The following is a 15,816-nucleotide window of genomic DNA, read 5'->3' as shown; positions in this document are numbered from 1 at the left end:
GAACCCTGTGTTAAGCTCTACATAATTTCTAAAGCCTGCAGGCAATTAAGTCATGTTCCATTCTTCTGAAAGACTGAAATTCTGCCATCAGTTAAACTGGAATCAGCAGGAGCAAGTGGAGTATGCCTATACACTATGACTTAGAGAAATGAGAAACTGGTTTCTTCTGCAGCTAATTAAAGGGTTAGAGTTTAGAGGGTTCTAGTTAGAGGGTTTGAGAGTCTTTTGCTGTTGTGTTCTGTTTGTGTGTTTTTTCACGTGTCTATTCTGCTGCCTGTCTTTGGTCCTCTTGGCTTTGGAGTCTTTCCTTGGGGGATTCCATTGCTGAGAGAAGGCATAAACAGCTCTGCACTCCATTATTATACACTCTTCATGGGTTTGGGGAAATCAAACAGGCGTTCGTGTCTGGCTAAAGCTTTCTAATCTATAAGCACTTATGCATGACTAGGGGAATGGCATTAAAAACATTTCCTCATAAACAACTCTCCATACTACACTAGTTACTGTAACAGTCACTCATTCCTCATTGTACATTTTTTCTGTACCATTAAACAAGTGTGGCTACCTAAATGAAAGTAGCCTGTACAATTTGAGCTAAGTATTTGTTAAGTAGAAGATTAATCTGCCTATTCTCTGCCCTTTCAAATTCAGACCCTGTTTGTGAAGATATGCTGAGTGAAAGTCGGAAAATGATCACTAATGAGAAAATAGATGCTTATAATGAAGCAGCCATTCGTATTCTGAACAGCAGCTCCCGAAATTCCAAAGCTAAAGTTAAAGTGTTCAGTGTATCAAAACTGATAGCACAAGAAACTATCATGAAGTCTGCAGATGGCCTGCATCTTCCTGAATCAAGTAGAGATACAGTAAGTGTTTTTATCACTGGTCAGCATTAAAAAGTAATAACAGTAAAACAAGATTTTAAGTCAGTGTTCTGAATTGGCAGATAATATGAATGTAATGAGCGTCTGCACATTCTTCAGGAAATTTTGTTCAGAAGATCTCAATAGGAGGGAGGGCAGTCAGTTATATAGTATGTTTGAAAAACAATAGCAAACAAAGTAGTTCGTAGCTATTTTAAAATAGCTGTTAACCTGCAAGATCCTTTACATCCTGAGTGCAAACTTGGTGCCTTCATGTGTGGGAATGAGTTAGAGTGATAATGATCTGTAAGGCAGTGCTAAGAAATGTCTTAAATTTTCCCATATGTGCCCATATAATTTTGTTTAGTAAGGGGTATGAAAAGGATAAGAAAACACACAATATACACCTTCCTGGGTATATGGAGCACCGCTGCCTATGTTATATTGATGCATGCACTGAGCCCCTCTGAATTTTGTCAGTCTGCCTTTCTTGTGATGGAGCTCTCCCACTGTGTCACCTCTAGTTCCACTCCTTTGCAGATTTCAATTGCTTTCAAGTACCAGATGAACTAAATATCATCTTAACACAGGTTTCAGTCTCGTTGTTGTATTTTAGAGACTTTCCTTACTGTGCCTCTTTAGGACCCAAGTTTGTGAGCTGGTTTTTGTTTATAGTCTGTTTAGCTCTTTATAGCTCCTTTTACAGCCGGTAGAGAGAACCCTGCTGTTGTAAGGATTCAGATTAATTATTTTTGCTTACCTCAAGAAGCTCAAGGGTTTCCTGTTTGGAAAAGATGGTTTTGTCTGTACTGTTGAATGCAACAAAGTGTATGGGTATACTGGGAAATTTAATCTGTGTAATGATAAGGGAGAATTGCGTATGTTTTATGTCAATGCATGCTCTAGAAGAAAATTTCTTACGATTAAAATGTTAACATTTTTATTAGAGATTAATTGACAAACCTGCCTATTTCTTTGACAGAATGCAATGATTCTTATGAATGTCTACTGCAATAAGATAATGAAGCCGATTGATGGCTCCTGCTGCCAACCTCAGCCTCCTCTCACTCTGATACAGAAGTTAGCTTTCTGTTTCTTTACTTTGTCCATTATTGGATATTTAATTATCAGTTTAATTCATCGGAATAATTTTCGGAAGAACAAATCATGCACTGATTTGGAAAGTGGAGAGGAGAAGAAACCTACCGTCAGCACTCCTAATGTTTCTACGTTAGAGATGCTCTTACACTCCTTCTGCAAACTTGGTCTAATCATGACCTATTTTTATCTATGTGACAGAGCAAATCTTTTCATGAAGGAAAATAAATTTTATACACATTCATCTTTCTTCATACCAATCGTCTATATCTTGGTTTTGGGAGTATTTTATACTGAAAATACCAAAGAGGTAATGATCATGTTGACATCCTACTTATAACATTGTTTCCCCATTTGAGTGTAAAAAAGTAATTGCTAAATATTGAAAGTCAAATTTTCAAAGTCAGTATGACTCACCTGCAAAAAATGCATTCACAAGCAATGTAATGATTACATGGAATTAGATGCAGAAGTGTTTTGAAAGCATATAAGCGCTTTTAGTCTTTATCATTCAGTGAAATTTGGAGTGAGCACAGCTCAGATACAAGAGCGTGTAGAGCACTTTAAAATCTGGTAGACCTGTGTCCACTAGGCAGTAGTCTTTTAAAATTGAGACCTATTTACCCATAAAGTGGTTTATTGTTTTGAACTTTTTCTCCTCATTTTGTAGATGTTCGTTGTACTTTTTGGAATAGCAACACTCTTGTTTTGTTTTGCATTAGACTAAAGTGTTAAATAGAGAACAGACTGATGAATGGAAGGGCTGGATGCAACTAGTTATTTTGATTTATCATATCTCTGGAGCAAGCACTGTAAGTGATTTGAATTTCATTTCTTTTTAAGTAGGAATGCAATTTGGGCATGTTACTGCAAAAGAAAGTGTGAATGCATATTTAGAGTTGAATAGAATTAATAACTCATGCTATTGTTCCTGTAGTTTAAAAAATTGTATTAGCAAGATTAGCTTTTCTCTCTATTTAGGTGTATTTCACTGATAAGAGCATTTTATATGTTACTTGGCCGATGAAAAAATATATTTGTTTCCTCCATGTAGAATATTATGTTACTTTATTTGTAATTGCTAACAACACTTCATTTTTATATTCAGAACTTGAAACTCCTGAAGGCAAGCTTTCAAAGATCCTTTCTTAACTCTCTCTTAACTGGTTACAGAATATGGAAAGTGTAGAGCAATAAATAGCAGCAACTCATTTTAACATCAGAGAGCTTAGGGCAACAAAAGAGCTTAGTAAGAAACAGGGAAATTCAGCATAATGTTTAGTCTCTTAGAGCTGTTTTACTGCAATGCAGAAACAGCATAAAATGAGGGGAAGAAAGGAACATCAAGGGCATTTACGTGGCCGTTTATAAAAGGTACTTTATTTCTCTCAACAGTTTTTGCCTGTGTACATGCACATTCGAGTCCTGGTGGCTGCATATCTGTTCCAAACAGGTTATGGACACTTCTCATATTTTTGGGTAAAAGGGGATTTTGGTGTATACAGAGTGTGTCAGGTAAGAATATCTACTTACTGTTTTTATGAGGAAATGTGTTCAGATAACACCACATCCATGATATATCCATACTCCCTAAATAATGTGATTACTTAACCAGGGTCTGCACATTAAAAATGGCTGTTGTTGCCATGTAATCTGATCTGTTTAAATGGTAGCCTTTATCTAATACAAACATATAGCATATAAATGATACTTGCAATGTAAAAAATGCAAGTATGCAGCCCTTAAAATATCAAGACAAATAGTTTTCAATATATAACAATGGAGTTTTCATTGTGGTAGCAATTTACAATAAATAGCAATATATGAGTAATGATGACACGCTGGCTGGCAGTAAAGAGCGATATCATTGGCGAGAAATTTATTTGCTAAATCTTCCTAGATTTTTTTCAGTAGTCACTGGTGAGTAAGAGGTTTATGTGGATACCTATGATGGTCTGAATTGCCCTCTGGAACAGCCTTGTTGCAGTTACTATTGAGAATAAATAGATGACGTGAAGGTTCTCATCTGCTCGCCTCTGTTGAGGGGAAAAAGAAAACCAAAAAAACAACACCAAAACATGGTGGTTTTCTCAAATCAGCCATTGGAAATACTTCATTTTGTTTCTCTTACCTTGTTCTTAAAACATGAGTCTGCTCCATGTTGACATTTTCCCGTGTGTGTTTGCCTTTTTTTTAATTATTAGTATGTTTCTCTTAGAGTTTTCTTTATACAAGTAGATAAATGTTTGGCAAATCCTAGTCAGTTGTGTACAGAATTTCTTTTTTTTGTCCTCTTCTGTGAATAAAGGTATTTATTCAGCAAGTCATTAAGCACATTGGTTTGCTTTCTCCCAGCATAACAAGTCTTTATGTAGAGGGAACAAATGTTTTCTTGTCTCTGATTAAAATTTAAGTCATTTCCACTTGCTTAAATTGTGAAAGATTTTGATTTTAGTGTGCATTTTGGATTTTTTCCTCACTTGTTGCTGAAAAGAAAAACTTTTTGGTTGGTTAGTTGGGGAAATTGACAGTGTCCCAAAGCATTTGTGGTACCTCTCTTTCCTTCAGATGAGTGATCTTTCTGATCTATTAAAGAAACTCTTCACATTGCTACTTTATTAAGTATCCAACTGTTTTGCACTGAAGTAGATTAATAATACATGAGCAAGAGGCATCACTGTAGTAATTGTCACCTCTTTCGAGACATAGCAAAGTATTGCCAAATATTGTACGTTGCTTTTTCTTTTGTTCTCAACTGAGAATTTGTTGGGTTGTATTTTTGATTGGAACAGTTAGCTCTGTGCAACAGTGTGTTTAACTGTTTGATACATAGAATATGGTCAGAAATACCACACCCCCGCTGCTGTTTTTTCTTTAGAAACAGATGAAAATTTCGCAAGCGTATCAGCTGTATCTGCTTCCTTTGAAAAACAAATATGCAGGTTTATTGTTGTTTTGTTTTTGTTTTTGTTTTTTTTTATTTAAAAATTGGTGTTTTGCTTGGCCCAAGAGCCTTTTCAGTTATGGGTTTAAGTTTTCAGATCAAAATGCAAATAGGGAGGAAACAAATACTTTCCAGTCAGCTTTATTGATTCTGTGGGTTGTTTTCTTTTCCAAAGACAGTGCATTGAAGCCTACATTTGTTAATAAAGAAAACTAACAACACTGGAGAACGTACCTATTTTTGTGGTTCCCCTCCCAAGTTTTGCAGTGCGTGCTGTACCAGCTTAAAAAAATAAAACAAAAATGAATCTCTAATTGCTATTAAGTGTTACATTGTCATATAACTCAGATCATCACACTTGTTAAATGAATGATGACAGCACTGGTGATGGCCCAGGCACTGGGTGACTGAAAGCAGAGAGGTATTGACAGCATCCAGCAGCTGGAATACCCCGTCCCAGCCCAGAGTCAGTTCTGTTTTACACTCTTTTCTTGCTGTCTCTACCCAAGTAGGCCAGCATAGGACAGGTCCAGTACTACATCATCAGCCTGCAGTCTGATAGTGCATTATTGATGTTCTCTGAGATATTTAACCCATGTTTCAACTGAAATACTATCAGCATGTGAGATGCGAGTGTTTAAAAGACATGTAGATGGGGTTCTTAGGGCCGTGGTTTAATGCCAGAGTTGGGTTAATGGTTAGACTCGGTAATCCTGAGGGTCTCTTCCAACTAAAATGGTTCTATGATTCTATGTGAAATACATTGATATTTTCATACAGTGCTAAAGAAACATGTTCCCTGTCTTTCTTAGTTTTGCCTACAAGTTGATATATACTCTGTCTTCTCTGACTCTTTCCAGGTTTTATTTCGTCTCAATTTCTTGGTCGTGGTACTGTGTGTAGTGATGGACCGACCTTACCAGTTCTACTATTTTGTGCCACTAGTCACTGTCTGGTTTATGATCATTTATGCCACCTTAGCTATATGGCCTCAGATAGTCCAGAAAAAAGCAAATGGTAAGATTTTTCCCGCCCCCCCCCCCCCCCCCCCCCCCTTGTGCTATAAAACATTTACATGTTAATACAAATTATAACCATACAGAGAATGGTATAGTTAGTACACCTCAGTCTCTTCGTAACATAGTCAAAATATGTTAAACAGCTGGTCACATACCTCTGGTTTGTCATAGACGATTGTCATATGTCAGTTGAAAAATGTAACAGCTGATGACTAAAGTCTATCTCTGATTGCAGTCGTAGTACAATACTTTTTAATAGGTTTTGACCATCAGAAATGTGTTTTATCAAGAGCTGTAATTTTACTGGATGCAAACTAAAAATATAGGCCACGCTATTGATGCTACTTGAGGTTGTTGCTGTGTTGTACTACTGGGGGCAGCATGAACAGTGAGCACTCAGACTTCCCTGTTCTGCATTGTCAACGTGTCTCATCCATCCTGAGCACAAATTCTGCTGTATCCTGCCAAATGAGAACTTGGGCTTTGTTATCTTAGTATCTCAGATTAAGTGAATTATCAGAAATACGTCTTGTGAGATGGATATGTTAAATAAAAGCTGAAGTGAAATCCCGGTTTATTTTATGTGTTGCAGTTCATTGAAGAGCTGTCATCATGTGGTAAATGCCTATTATTTAACTCACCTAAATTAGAACTAAAACCTTAAAAGTCTTATATCCTCCTTCCCTATTGATGGAGTAATATCCAAATTGTATAGTCTGCAGATGTGACCATGAAATATACCAAATGCGTCCTAGGAATAGATGCTGCAAAAATATAACTAGTGAGTAGTTTTACAAGATATCTTGAAGGCAAATAGCTCCAATATTACTTTTTTTTTTTTTTCTACAAAGGCAGTTCTGCTCCAGATAGAAATTACTATTGCGTGTCAGGGTAATAGTGTACTATGAAACTAGAAAATCTTTCAGTGACATCTTCCATCTGTTTAAGTCCCTGTTTACAGCCACCAATTTATGTGGCGAGAGAGGGAGATGATCTCTGCTGCAATGGTGAGGCTTGAGTAGAGCTTAGTATCAGTTGACAGCTTTGAGGAGCAAATTTTCAGGCTTATCTTAACAAGATACTTGTCCTTCATCACCTCAGTTGAGCTTTGGAGTACAACTGGTACCTCAAATTTAATAACGCATGGTTTGCTTATTTCACATGGCAAAACTGTTGGGCATTTTGTTTTGTTTATTCATTGACATTCAACTAGAATAAGGACTGTCTGTGCAGAGTGCTTGGGAAAGCAGAGACTTTAAAATCATGTTTCTGTTTGAACATCTAAATTCTCTTATTTCTGTATGTATGTTGCTCCTGTTTTAGACATGAGGCTTGATTTAGAATTAATAAGTTGTTAATTGCTGTGATTATTTATTTTAATTGCTTAAAGTCAAACGTAATAGGTAAATGTACATAGTGATAAAATATTGCTGGCAATATTTGAACAGTTATTTATTAATGTATCTATTACTAAGCATAGCTACACTAAATAATTGGCAATTATTATTTAATGTGTCCTGGGTGTTTTGCTTTTGAAAAATTGATGACTGTATACTGATTAATTTATTTCTTCCTCAGGCAACTGCTTATGGCACTTTGGTTTACTGCTGAAACTGATTTGCTTACTGACATGTATATATTTTCTGTCATATTCTCAGGTTTGTAAATTTTCACTATTTTTGTGCTTAATGACCTAAGAGTGTATTACCTTCCTCTACCCATTAATGTGTGCATAACTTCTATATTTGCTCCTGCATCATAAATACAGAAGGAGAAAAATGGAACCTTTCAGTTTCTTTTCATGTTTGAATTGGTGTGGATGCTGGGAAAAAACACAATTCTGTATCTTACGGTTTCAGTATACTAATACAAGTGTAATAAATACAAAGGTCTGTGCTTTGGTTTTGGAGTGAGGTTTTTTTTGATGTGCTTAAGGTTACTGTTTTTTTTGTGAGCATATGCTGATATGTATGGTGATACGAAGATCTGTGTCTCTTAGTCCTGGAGTTGGCTTTGATACCATATCAAAAGCCTGGTTCTCATGCTAAATTAGCCACTCACTGCCTGCTGTGAGTATAGCTGGCAGAAGCAAGGGCAGGGTTGGGCACTCTGGGGTTTTTACACCTGTTGAGTCTTCCGTAGAGTGTACATTTGTTATCCCAACGTATCAGTGTATCTCTCCCTTTAAGTCTCCGGTACAAAATGGAAGGTATTCCAATACCTTCATGGGAAGCAAAGCTGAAACCCTTTCTCATTTGAAGAAGTATTTTTCGTCATGGTGTTTGTTTGTTTGTTTGTTTTCTTTTGTCGAGTGGAGTGTCTTCAGGGCAGCCTGTTATTTTAGTAATGCTGCGTAGCTAGTGAAACAGGGATGTGATAAAATTAAAAGACAGCATATTGATTTAAATGTAGTGAATGTGTTTGACGTCAGTGTTAACACTTTCGCCATGATTATTTTTTACAGGGTGCATTTGAGAAGATATTTTCTTTTTGGCCACTGTCCAAGTGTTTTGAACTGAATGGGAATGTCTATGAGTGGTGGTTTAGGTGGAAACTGGATCGCTATGTATGTAACATTTGCATAAATTTATACTAGTCTTTCAAGTGTGTTTTTTAATTTGGGGGAAGGGAAGGTGGTTTTCCTTTCCTTCAGAAGAAGCAGGAGTTTGTCCCTGTGGATTGTTTAATATAACACTAAGCTGCACTCAGCTTACTTCTGCAAATGTCTGTCAAAGCCTTGCTTAAAAGATGGATGTTGATTTATTTGCTGCTGGATCCTGCTTAGTTTGCTTTTAAAAAATAAAGTCATAAAGTGACCTAGATTTATCTTTTCTCAAAAATTTTACTGTGAAAGCTTAACAATTGTAGCACTTCAGGCTGTTGAAATACAGGGCAGATTACTGTGATGGCTTTCTTAATAATGTTTTTTGGCAGTTGTATTAATTAAGGATATATTTTTTTTAGGTTTACCTTTAAAACACTTTTTAAATCAGTGTCTTGGTGCCCAAATCAGACTATTTTTTCACATATTTTTAAGTGGTTTTCCAGTGGGAAAGCGCTTTATTTCCAGTTACTGACCCTATGATGTGGGGGAATAGAACATTGGTCTTTTTTGTTTTTTTAGTTTTGCCTTCTTGGTAAGGTGAGTTGCTGAGATGGGAGCATTTATCTGCTAAGCTTATCCTGAACGGGATCCCATGCACAGGGACATTCCCAACTTGGAGCTGTGTTGGTGGTGAACAGCATGTGTTCTGTGGTGCTGCTGGAGAGGAAATCCCAAAATAAACAGAGGAGACGAGCACCGCATGGGCCTGAGGCAGCATCGTGTTGGTAGCTAGTGAGAACTTGGCATAAGGTCATAAAACAGAGTGTTGAGGAGCTGTGTCTGTGAGAGAGGGAAGCGCTTCTGGTGCTTCTTGAATGTTTTCACTTGCCAGCTTGGGAGAAGGCCAGAGATTCATGTTTTTTCCCCAGAGAAAGGCCTTTTCAGTGCTGGCATGGGTTGCAGAGGGGATAGTAGGTACTTGAAAGCTTCCTGAAATTTGTCTTGTCTCTAATGCTCTGTGAAGCATTAGTAGGAGTATTTTATTTCTAGTTTCTTAGTTGAGTTAAAAATGCAGCTTATGACAACCTAGGGTAGAAAGCCTATTTTTGTTTGCTTCTGGGAAAGGGCCTTTTGACACCTAAGCTTCAGTATTAGAAATAGTTTATCCTGTAGCATTTCTGTTAAGAGTTTGTACCTGAAGTACTTGTAAAGCCATGAAATATTCAATGTGTTGTTTGTCTTTTACAGGTGGTTTTTCATGGGATGCTGTTTGCTTTTATTTATCTGGCATTGCAGAAACGGCAGATGATATCAGAAGGAAAGGGAGATCCTCTTTTCTCCAACAGAGTTTCAAATGTTTTATTATTTATTTCAGTTGTATCCTTTTCGGTACGTACCTAGTATAACCAGTACAATCAGGTTTGTAGATCTCTAAAGAACAAGTTTTCTGAAGTTCTTGTTTAGAAAATACATTGATTTAAAAAATCAGATCTTGATCTGGAGATACTTCAGGTGTGCTTTTGTGCATAGCCCTACCTGTCTACTCAATAAATATTTTCCTTTCAGTCAACTGTAGATGAAAACATCATCACTGTTTCAGTTCATTGTTCAAATGTTACCGGAAAATTGGAACATGAAAATAATATGGTAGATAATGCAGCTCTTACCTCCGCTCTTGATTGCTTTTCTGTTTGTGATGAAGAAAATGTCAACAGTTGTCAAGGTTTAAGGCAAGGTGGCAATAAACCATGGCAGACACTCCCTGTTATCCCCTCACTTCCCGCCACCCCTTTCCTTTAGATTGGAAAGATGATAAGAAAGATAAGGGGAAAGGAGGAGAGACTTAGACTTCAAGTTGGAGAATTTTAAAGGGTTTTACTAATGCTAGTAATAAATAGACAATATGTATACAAAATATACAAAACCAGTCTCGAATGCTGGATGTGGAGTTGGCGTCACTCCAGCAGCAGAGCTGGGTGTGCGGAGCTGGCGGCTCCAGCAGCTGCAGCTCAGGCCCCGAAGTCATGGGCGGGACTGCACAGCAAACCGGAACCTGGTTGCAGGATGCAGGGCCTGAGGCCTGTAGGTCACAGGCAGACAGGCAGGGTCCTCTCTAGATGCCGGCCATGGTCGGAGAGAGTGACCCTCGTGATCACCCTCCTATATAGGCGATATGACGATTATGGGATGGAATACTTCCGTTGGTCAGTTCTAGTCACCTGTTCCATCCACCCCTCCTCAAACACGCCCCTCTCACAACGGAACGTGGGAAAACTTATCAGTCTTTCTTAGCTACCATAGTAATAAATCTAAACATGAGTTTCTTCAGCATTCCATTGGTCTCTTATCAGCACCGGGTATGGCATCCTAGGAAAAAAATGCAGGCTAAAACTCAGAAAAGTACAGCCACCTAGAGGAACTTAGCTGAAAGAAAAATCACTAAAAGAGAACCAGTCTTGTTTTTAACAAAACCAGGACAACAGTATAGCTGTATCCTAGAGTATTAACAAGTGTGGGATTCGTCAGTTGCAGAGAAGAATTTGAGGGAAAGAGAAAACTAAACACATGGAGTTTTTTCTATTACTGTCCCACATCTTAGTGAACCAACTAGTGCTGAAGCATTTCAAAATAGGTTACCTCTTGTTTCATTTTTAAATGTTACATATAACTGCTACACAGACTGATTTTTTTTTTATCTTTTAGACCTACTCTATTTGGGCTAGTAGCTGTAAAAACAAGACAGAGTGCAATGAACTACATCCTTCTGTTTCTGTGGTGCAGGTAATTATAATTTTAGTCCTTTTCCTTACAGTCACAGAATCTCTAGTCTGTTCTTGTTTGGGCTTTTTAAAAAATTGCTTTAAAATATATTTTTGCTTTAGCATGGAATGTCAGCTATTGAGCTTCATTCTCATGTCTGAAAGTGGAAAGGGGTTTAACTACATTGCTCGTTTTTCATTGCCTTTAAGCACTGAAATCATATACTGTAATTCTGCTTTTGATTAACCTCGATGTCCTTAGTGTAGGTTTCTTATGCACCATTTTAAGTCCAAACCCAGCTTTTGACTAATTGCATAGCAGTGGAAAAGAAGAAAGCTGTAGAGAAATATGCATGTTTGGGAGGTATTAACCTATGGGACCCCGTAGTCACTTTTATGCAGAGAAGAGGTGGGTCACAGGGGCATGCATCTGGTTTTCTAAAATTTAGATTTTCCTCTTACTGTGTCCCGTGCCTCCCTATACCCCAGATGTTTGATTCTGTTCCCTCTCTTGTTTTGTTTTGTGTTTTGATTTGTTTTGTTTTTAATAGTTTGTCCTGCTCTCCTGAGGGGCAGCATTTGTAACATTTTCAATATGATTTGTCCATCTTGACACCTTCTCTTCAAAAAGTGAGGGTTGACTCAGATTTGTAGCCACCTTCATCTTAGGCCAGCATGGTATAACATGTTTTGTGACCATGCCTAGTAACTGTATAGGAATATCTATCAACATCAAGGCCGTGATTCTACTGAAGATTTAAATGTGACTTGCTATGCTATAAGAATGTTGTGTAAGAGATTTGCAAATTCAAGACCTACTTGTGTGGATTTTTGTTTGGTTTTCATATTTATTAAAAGAAAATTGAATGCAGAATGCAATTTGATTTAAATGTGAAAATGAATAAACCTTTTCTGTGTGTGTGTAATCGGCTTGTCATCCACAGCCACCCTTTTTTTAATTTTTTTTTTTAAAGATTCTGGCTTTCATCCTCATCAGGAACATTCCCGGATATGTCCGATCTGTGTATAGCTCCTTCTTTGCCTGGTTTGGCAAAATTTCTTTAGAGGTAAGTAGGATGATCAGAAGTACAGTGAATTGAAACTTAGAAATTTAAGGTGGCTTTCTCGTCTAAATTGTAGTATAACACATGAATAGTGAAAAAAAGTTACCGTGTTGACTTCTTTTAGCACTGTAGCTTCCATCTACAATTAAATATCATAGCTGAAATAGCAGTCTCACAGAAGCAAACTTATTTCTTATGCTGGTTTTGGGGGAGAGTTTTGGGTTGTGAGAGAGGGGATTGAATGCTGGAGTAAAATGTGGTGTGTATGCAATTGGAAGATAAAAATTCAAAGCAGTGGAAGAATCAGCATGAATTATACTGGCAAGTATTACACTTATGTGTTTGCCCTAGAAAGCTTTCCTGCATTAACAGAAAATGTAACTTGACAAACAAAACCCTTCTTAGTGCAAATGTTATGTTGTTCCACTGAGTGTATGTTTTGAAACAGCAGGAGTTATCTTTCCATTTTATTTGCTCTTTAATTTATTGTACTCCTAGAATATGTTATTTAAAGGGAAAGGAACTTAGAGGAGAAACTCATTGTAATATAATGTATATGTAGTACGTGATTTTGGATTTTTCATAAACGGTCACGTTTTCATTGTCCTGATTCCTGGTGAACTGTAAGGTGCTGATCACCTCCAGGGACCTTTGTATTCAATGGCAGTCGAAGCATTTTTTTTGTATTTGCAGGCACATTAGTTCAGTCCCTCACCAGAGGCTGAGTGACTGAGCGGAGGCGTATTCCTCCTCTGTTCTGACCTAATGTGAATTATGTGCCACGACACCACGTTTGGTTAAGGACTAAGTAAACCCATTTTACTGTGCACTGTAAAGACTAATAGTTTTGTCTTATAGCAAAGACATGTGGAAAACAGCTTCTCAGAGTATGTTATTGAATCATGCATGTCTGACTTAGGCAGAAGTACAGTGTGTCAGTTGATGCAATAGTAATAATTATATGTTTTTATATCAGTAAAAATACTTTTATGTAAGTATTATTAAAAACACTCTTTTTTTTCTTTCAGCTTTTCATTTGCCAATACCACATCTGGCTGGCAGCAGACACAAAGGGGATCTTGGTGCTCATTCCTGGATATCCAATGTTTAATGTTCTTGTCAGCACTTTTATATTTGTGTGTGTGGCACATGAAATTTCTCAGATCACTAATGATCTGGCACAGATTGTGGTTCCTAAAGATAACTCAACTCTGCTGAAAAGGTTGCTATGCATAGCTGGATTTTTATCTGGACTACTTTTCTTCTCAGCAATGCAAGATCAGTCAAGGCATTAATTTGAGAAGAATCTTGGAAACTTTCTTCAGGTTTACTTTGTGTCTGCCTGAACAAATATTCTGAACTGGAGGTACAAGAAGACACTTAAATGAAGCGTGTGGAAAATGTATATAGTGCGAATGTACATATTTTGTGTGGAAATCACCTTCTCAAAGAATCTGAGAAACAAGAATGCACTGTACAGCATTGCATGTGAAAACGAGTCTTTTCTACTGGATATATGTTTCTGTTTACATATCTGTTTAAACATGACATGAAGAAGTGAAGTTCAACGGTTTAGCAATATCATGTGCATATCACGGAATTAACTTTACCTTGGGTCAGCCGAATGAAGAGTGGATGTTACAAGAGCAGCACCTGCGCGGAACACGTGCTGTCATCTTTGTCATCAAGGAATAAAACAGCAAACTTGTGATCCTTCGTTAATGGTCACCTTTAGCTGATGTGAAACATGAAGTTACTGGTAAACCAGGGCATTTTTCTGAACAAAATGGTAATTTTTTTTTTTTTGTTTAGAAATGAGTATTTTGGGTGGAGATAGTATATGTTATATGAAACCCTTTATATGTGGAACTAAACAGTCATCACCAATTCAGTGATTTAAGGTTATATACAAGTTTACATAATATTTTATGGGCTTCTTTTAGAAATTTAATATGTTTTCAGCAAATTCTGAGGTAGAATTTTTTAATACAGAAAATTTGATTTTTTTTTTACCCTAAAATTGTTTGCTTTTTCATAATTTTTCCATTAATTCATGTAACTGTGTGCAGTTCTCTGTACAATCCCAGTGAACAAACAGATGAATACATTTCAGAGGCGCAGTTCAAGACAGAGAATCTTTGGAAGACCTCCAGCCTTTTCCAGTCAGATGAAATCCCACCACATCTGCTCCATCGGATCTTCTGGAAATGGGTGAACAGGAGAACGGTGATCTTTGAACCTCTCTCGGAGTTTGTAGGTGACCTTGAACTATGTCTTGTTAGGGAACTGGTGCCATATTCTATCCTGTAATAATATTGTTTAAAAGGATGAGAGTCAATCCGTTGGTGTAATGAGGAGGAGGGATTGAGTGGTCGCCTTGTTGTGTGCAGATGGTTGAGTCTCAGAATTACAAGTGAAATGAGGTTGGAGCTGTTTGAAGGAACCTTTTTCCCCATCCTTTTTGGCAGCACCCATCTTGCTTAGTAACTCTTCCCTTTAGCGTAAAAACGTAAAACTGAAAGAAATAGCCCTTTTGTGTGGCAGTGAAGTTACAGTCATTTCTTTGTTGTTTGTGGTTTTGGTTCAAGTGATAGTTTGACCTTAATCCTTCTACTGATTGTTAGCACAAGCACAGTATTGTTTTCTGAGCATATGTGCAATTATGTGTGATTAGAAACAATATGATTTCTAATTTGTACCATATGTACTGTCAGGTACGTGTGTTTGATCTTATCCCAGTTAAAAAATTGAATTCAATCCTGCAGCCATCAATGAGTGGAAGGAAAAAATGTGAAAAGAATGGCTTCAATTTTTCTTTTTTTTTTTTTTTGTGGATAACAGTTTCTTTTAAAGAATGACCAGGCATTCGTCATAAAAATATAAATCATTCATTTCCCCCAAATTCAGCAGTTATTACTAAGTCTGCCAGCTCTTTTGAAGCTATTGGAAAGACACTCAGCTACTTGTTCTTTGTGCGCATTATTTCCAGTGTTTGGGAAGTGAAGCTCCTTGATCAGCACCTCGGAATGGCTGAAAGACACGGTGTAGGTGAACACTGAGGTGGGGATGGGACACGTAACCTTCATCTATGCCAGTATTAGGAGCAACGGGGAACTGTGGGTTTGAGGGATAATTCTTGTTTTGTTCTTCACAACTTAAGTATTGTAGATATAATTTTATTTATCTGTTGTACAGACTTGGTTAAAAGATTTATTTTTAATGTTTGAAATAATGCACTTGTTTACTATTACTGTATGTGGGATAAATATATTTTCTTTTCAGGTTATGTAAAAATATGACGTAATTTAAATATTAAATAAATGTGCTGTGGATGCTTATTTTTGTAATGGGAGCAGCATCAATTAAGTAAAAACTTTTTATTACTTGACTCTAGCTGGACTACAGTTCACTATTATACCCACCTTAAACTACAGATTAGTATTGCAGTTTCTCCAAAGGGATAGTCTGGATACTATTACTTCAGATGAAGGGCAGATATTCACTCGTATCACAAATTATTTCAG

General features: G+C 37.0%; 1 protein-coding gene across 6 annotated transcripts in view; it reads left to right on the top strand.

Moving 5' to 3' along the window:
• Positions 1-15,816, top strand: part of CASD1 (CAS1 domain containing 1) — a 38,026-nt gene that overhangs the window by 19,279 nt on the left and 2,931 nt on the right. The window contains exons 8-19 of one of the 6 annotated variants that reach the window (XR_014183209.1): positions 652-866; positions 1,846-2,271; positions 2,684-2,773; positions 3,357-3,476; positions 5,766-5,922; positions 7,503-7,582; positions 8,389-8,490; positions 9,718-9,858; positions 11,173-11,250; positions 12,203-12,295; positions 13,321-14,081; positions 14,406-15,680. Coding sequence is in view for 1 of the 6 variants with exons in the window: in XM_082044171.1 (XP_081900297.1) it covers positions 652-866; positions 1,846-2,271; positions 2,684-2,773; positions 3,357-3,476; positions 5,766-5,922; positions 7,503-7,582; positions 8,389-8,490; positions 9,718-9,858; positions 11,173-11,250; positions 12,203-12,295; positions 13,321-13,587 (1,769 nt within the window). In the remaining 5 variants the exon portion in view is untranslated. Of the gene's footprint in view, positions 1-651; positions 867-1,845; positions 2,272-2,683; positions 2,774-3,356; positions 3,477-5,765; positions 5,923-7,502; positions 7,583-8,388; positions 8,491-9,717; positions 10,200-11,172; positions 11,251-12,202; positions 12,296-13,320; positions 15,681-15,816 lie in introns of those variants that run through there. The other 5 variants (XR_014183210.1, XR_014183211.1, XR_014183208.1 and 2 more) reach the window with 5 other exon arrangements.

This window comes from Streptopelia decaocto, assembly GCF_964273445.1.
Source record: "Streptopelia decaocto genome assembly, chromosome: 2".
NCBI classification, from domain to species: Eukaryota; Metazoa; Chordata; class Aves; order Columbiformes; family Columbidae; genus Streptopelia; species Streptopelia decaocto.
This window is presented reverse-complemented; position numbering and strand designations above follow the sequence as displayed.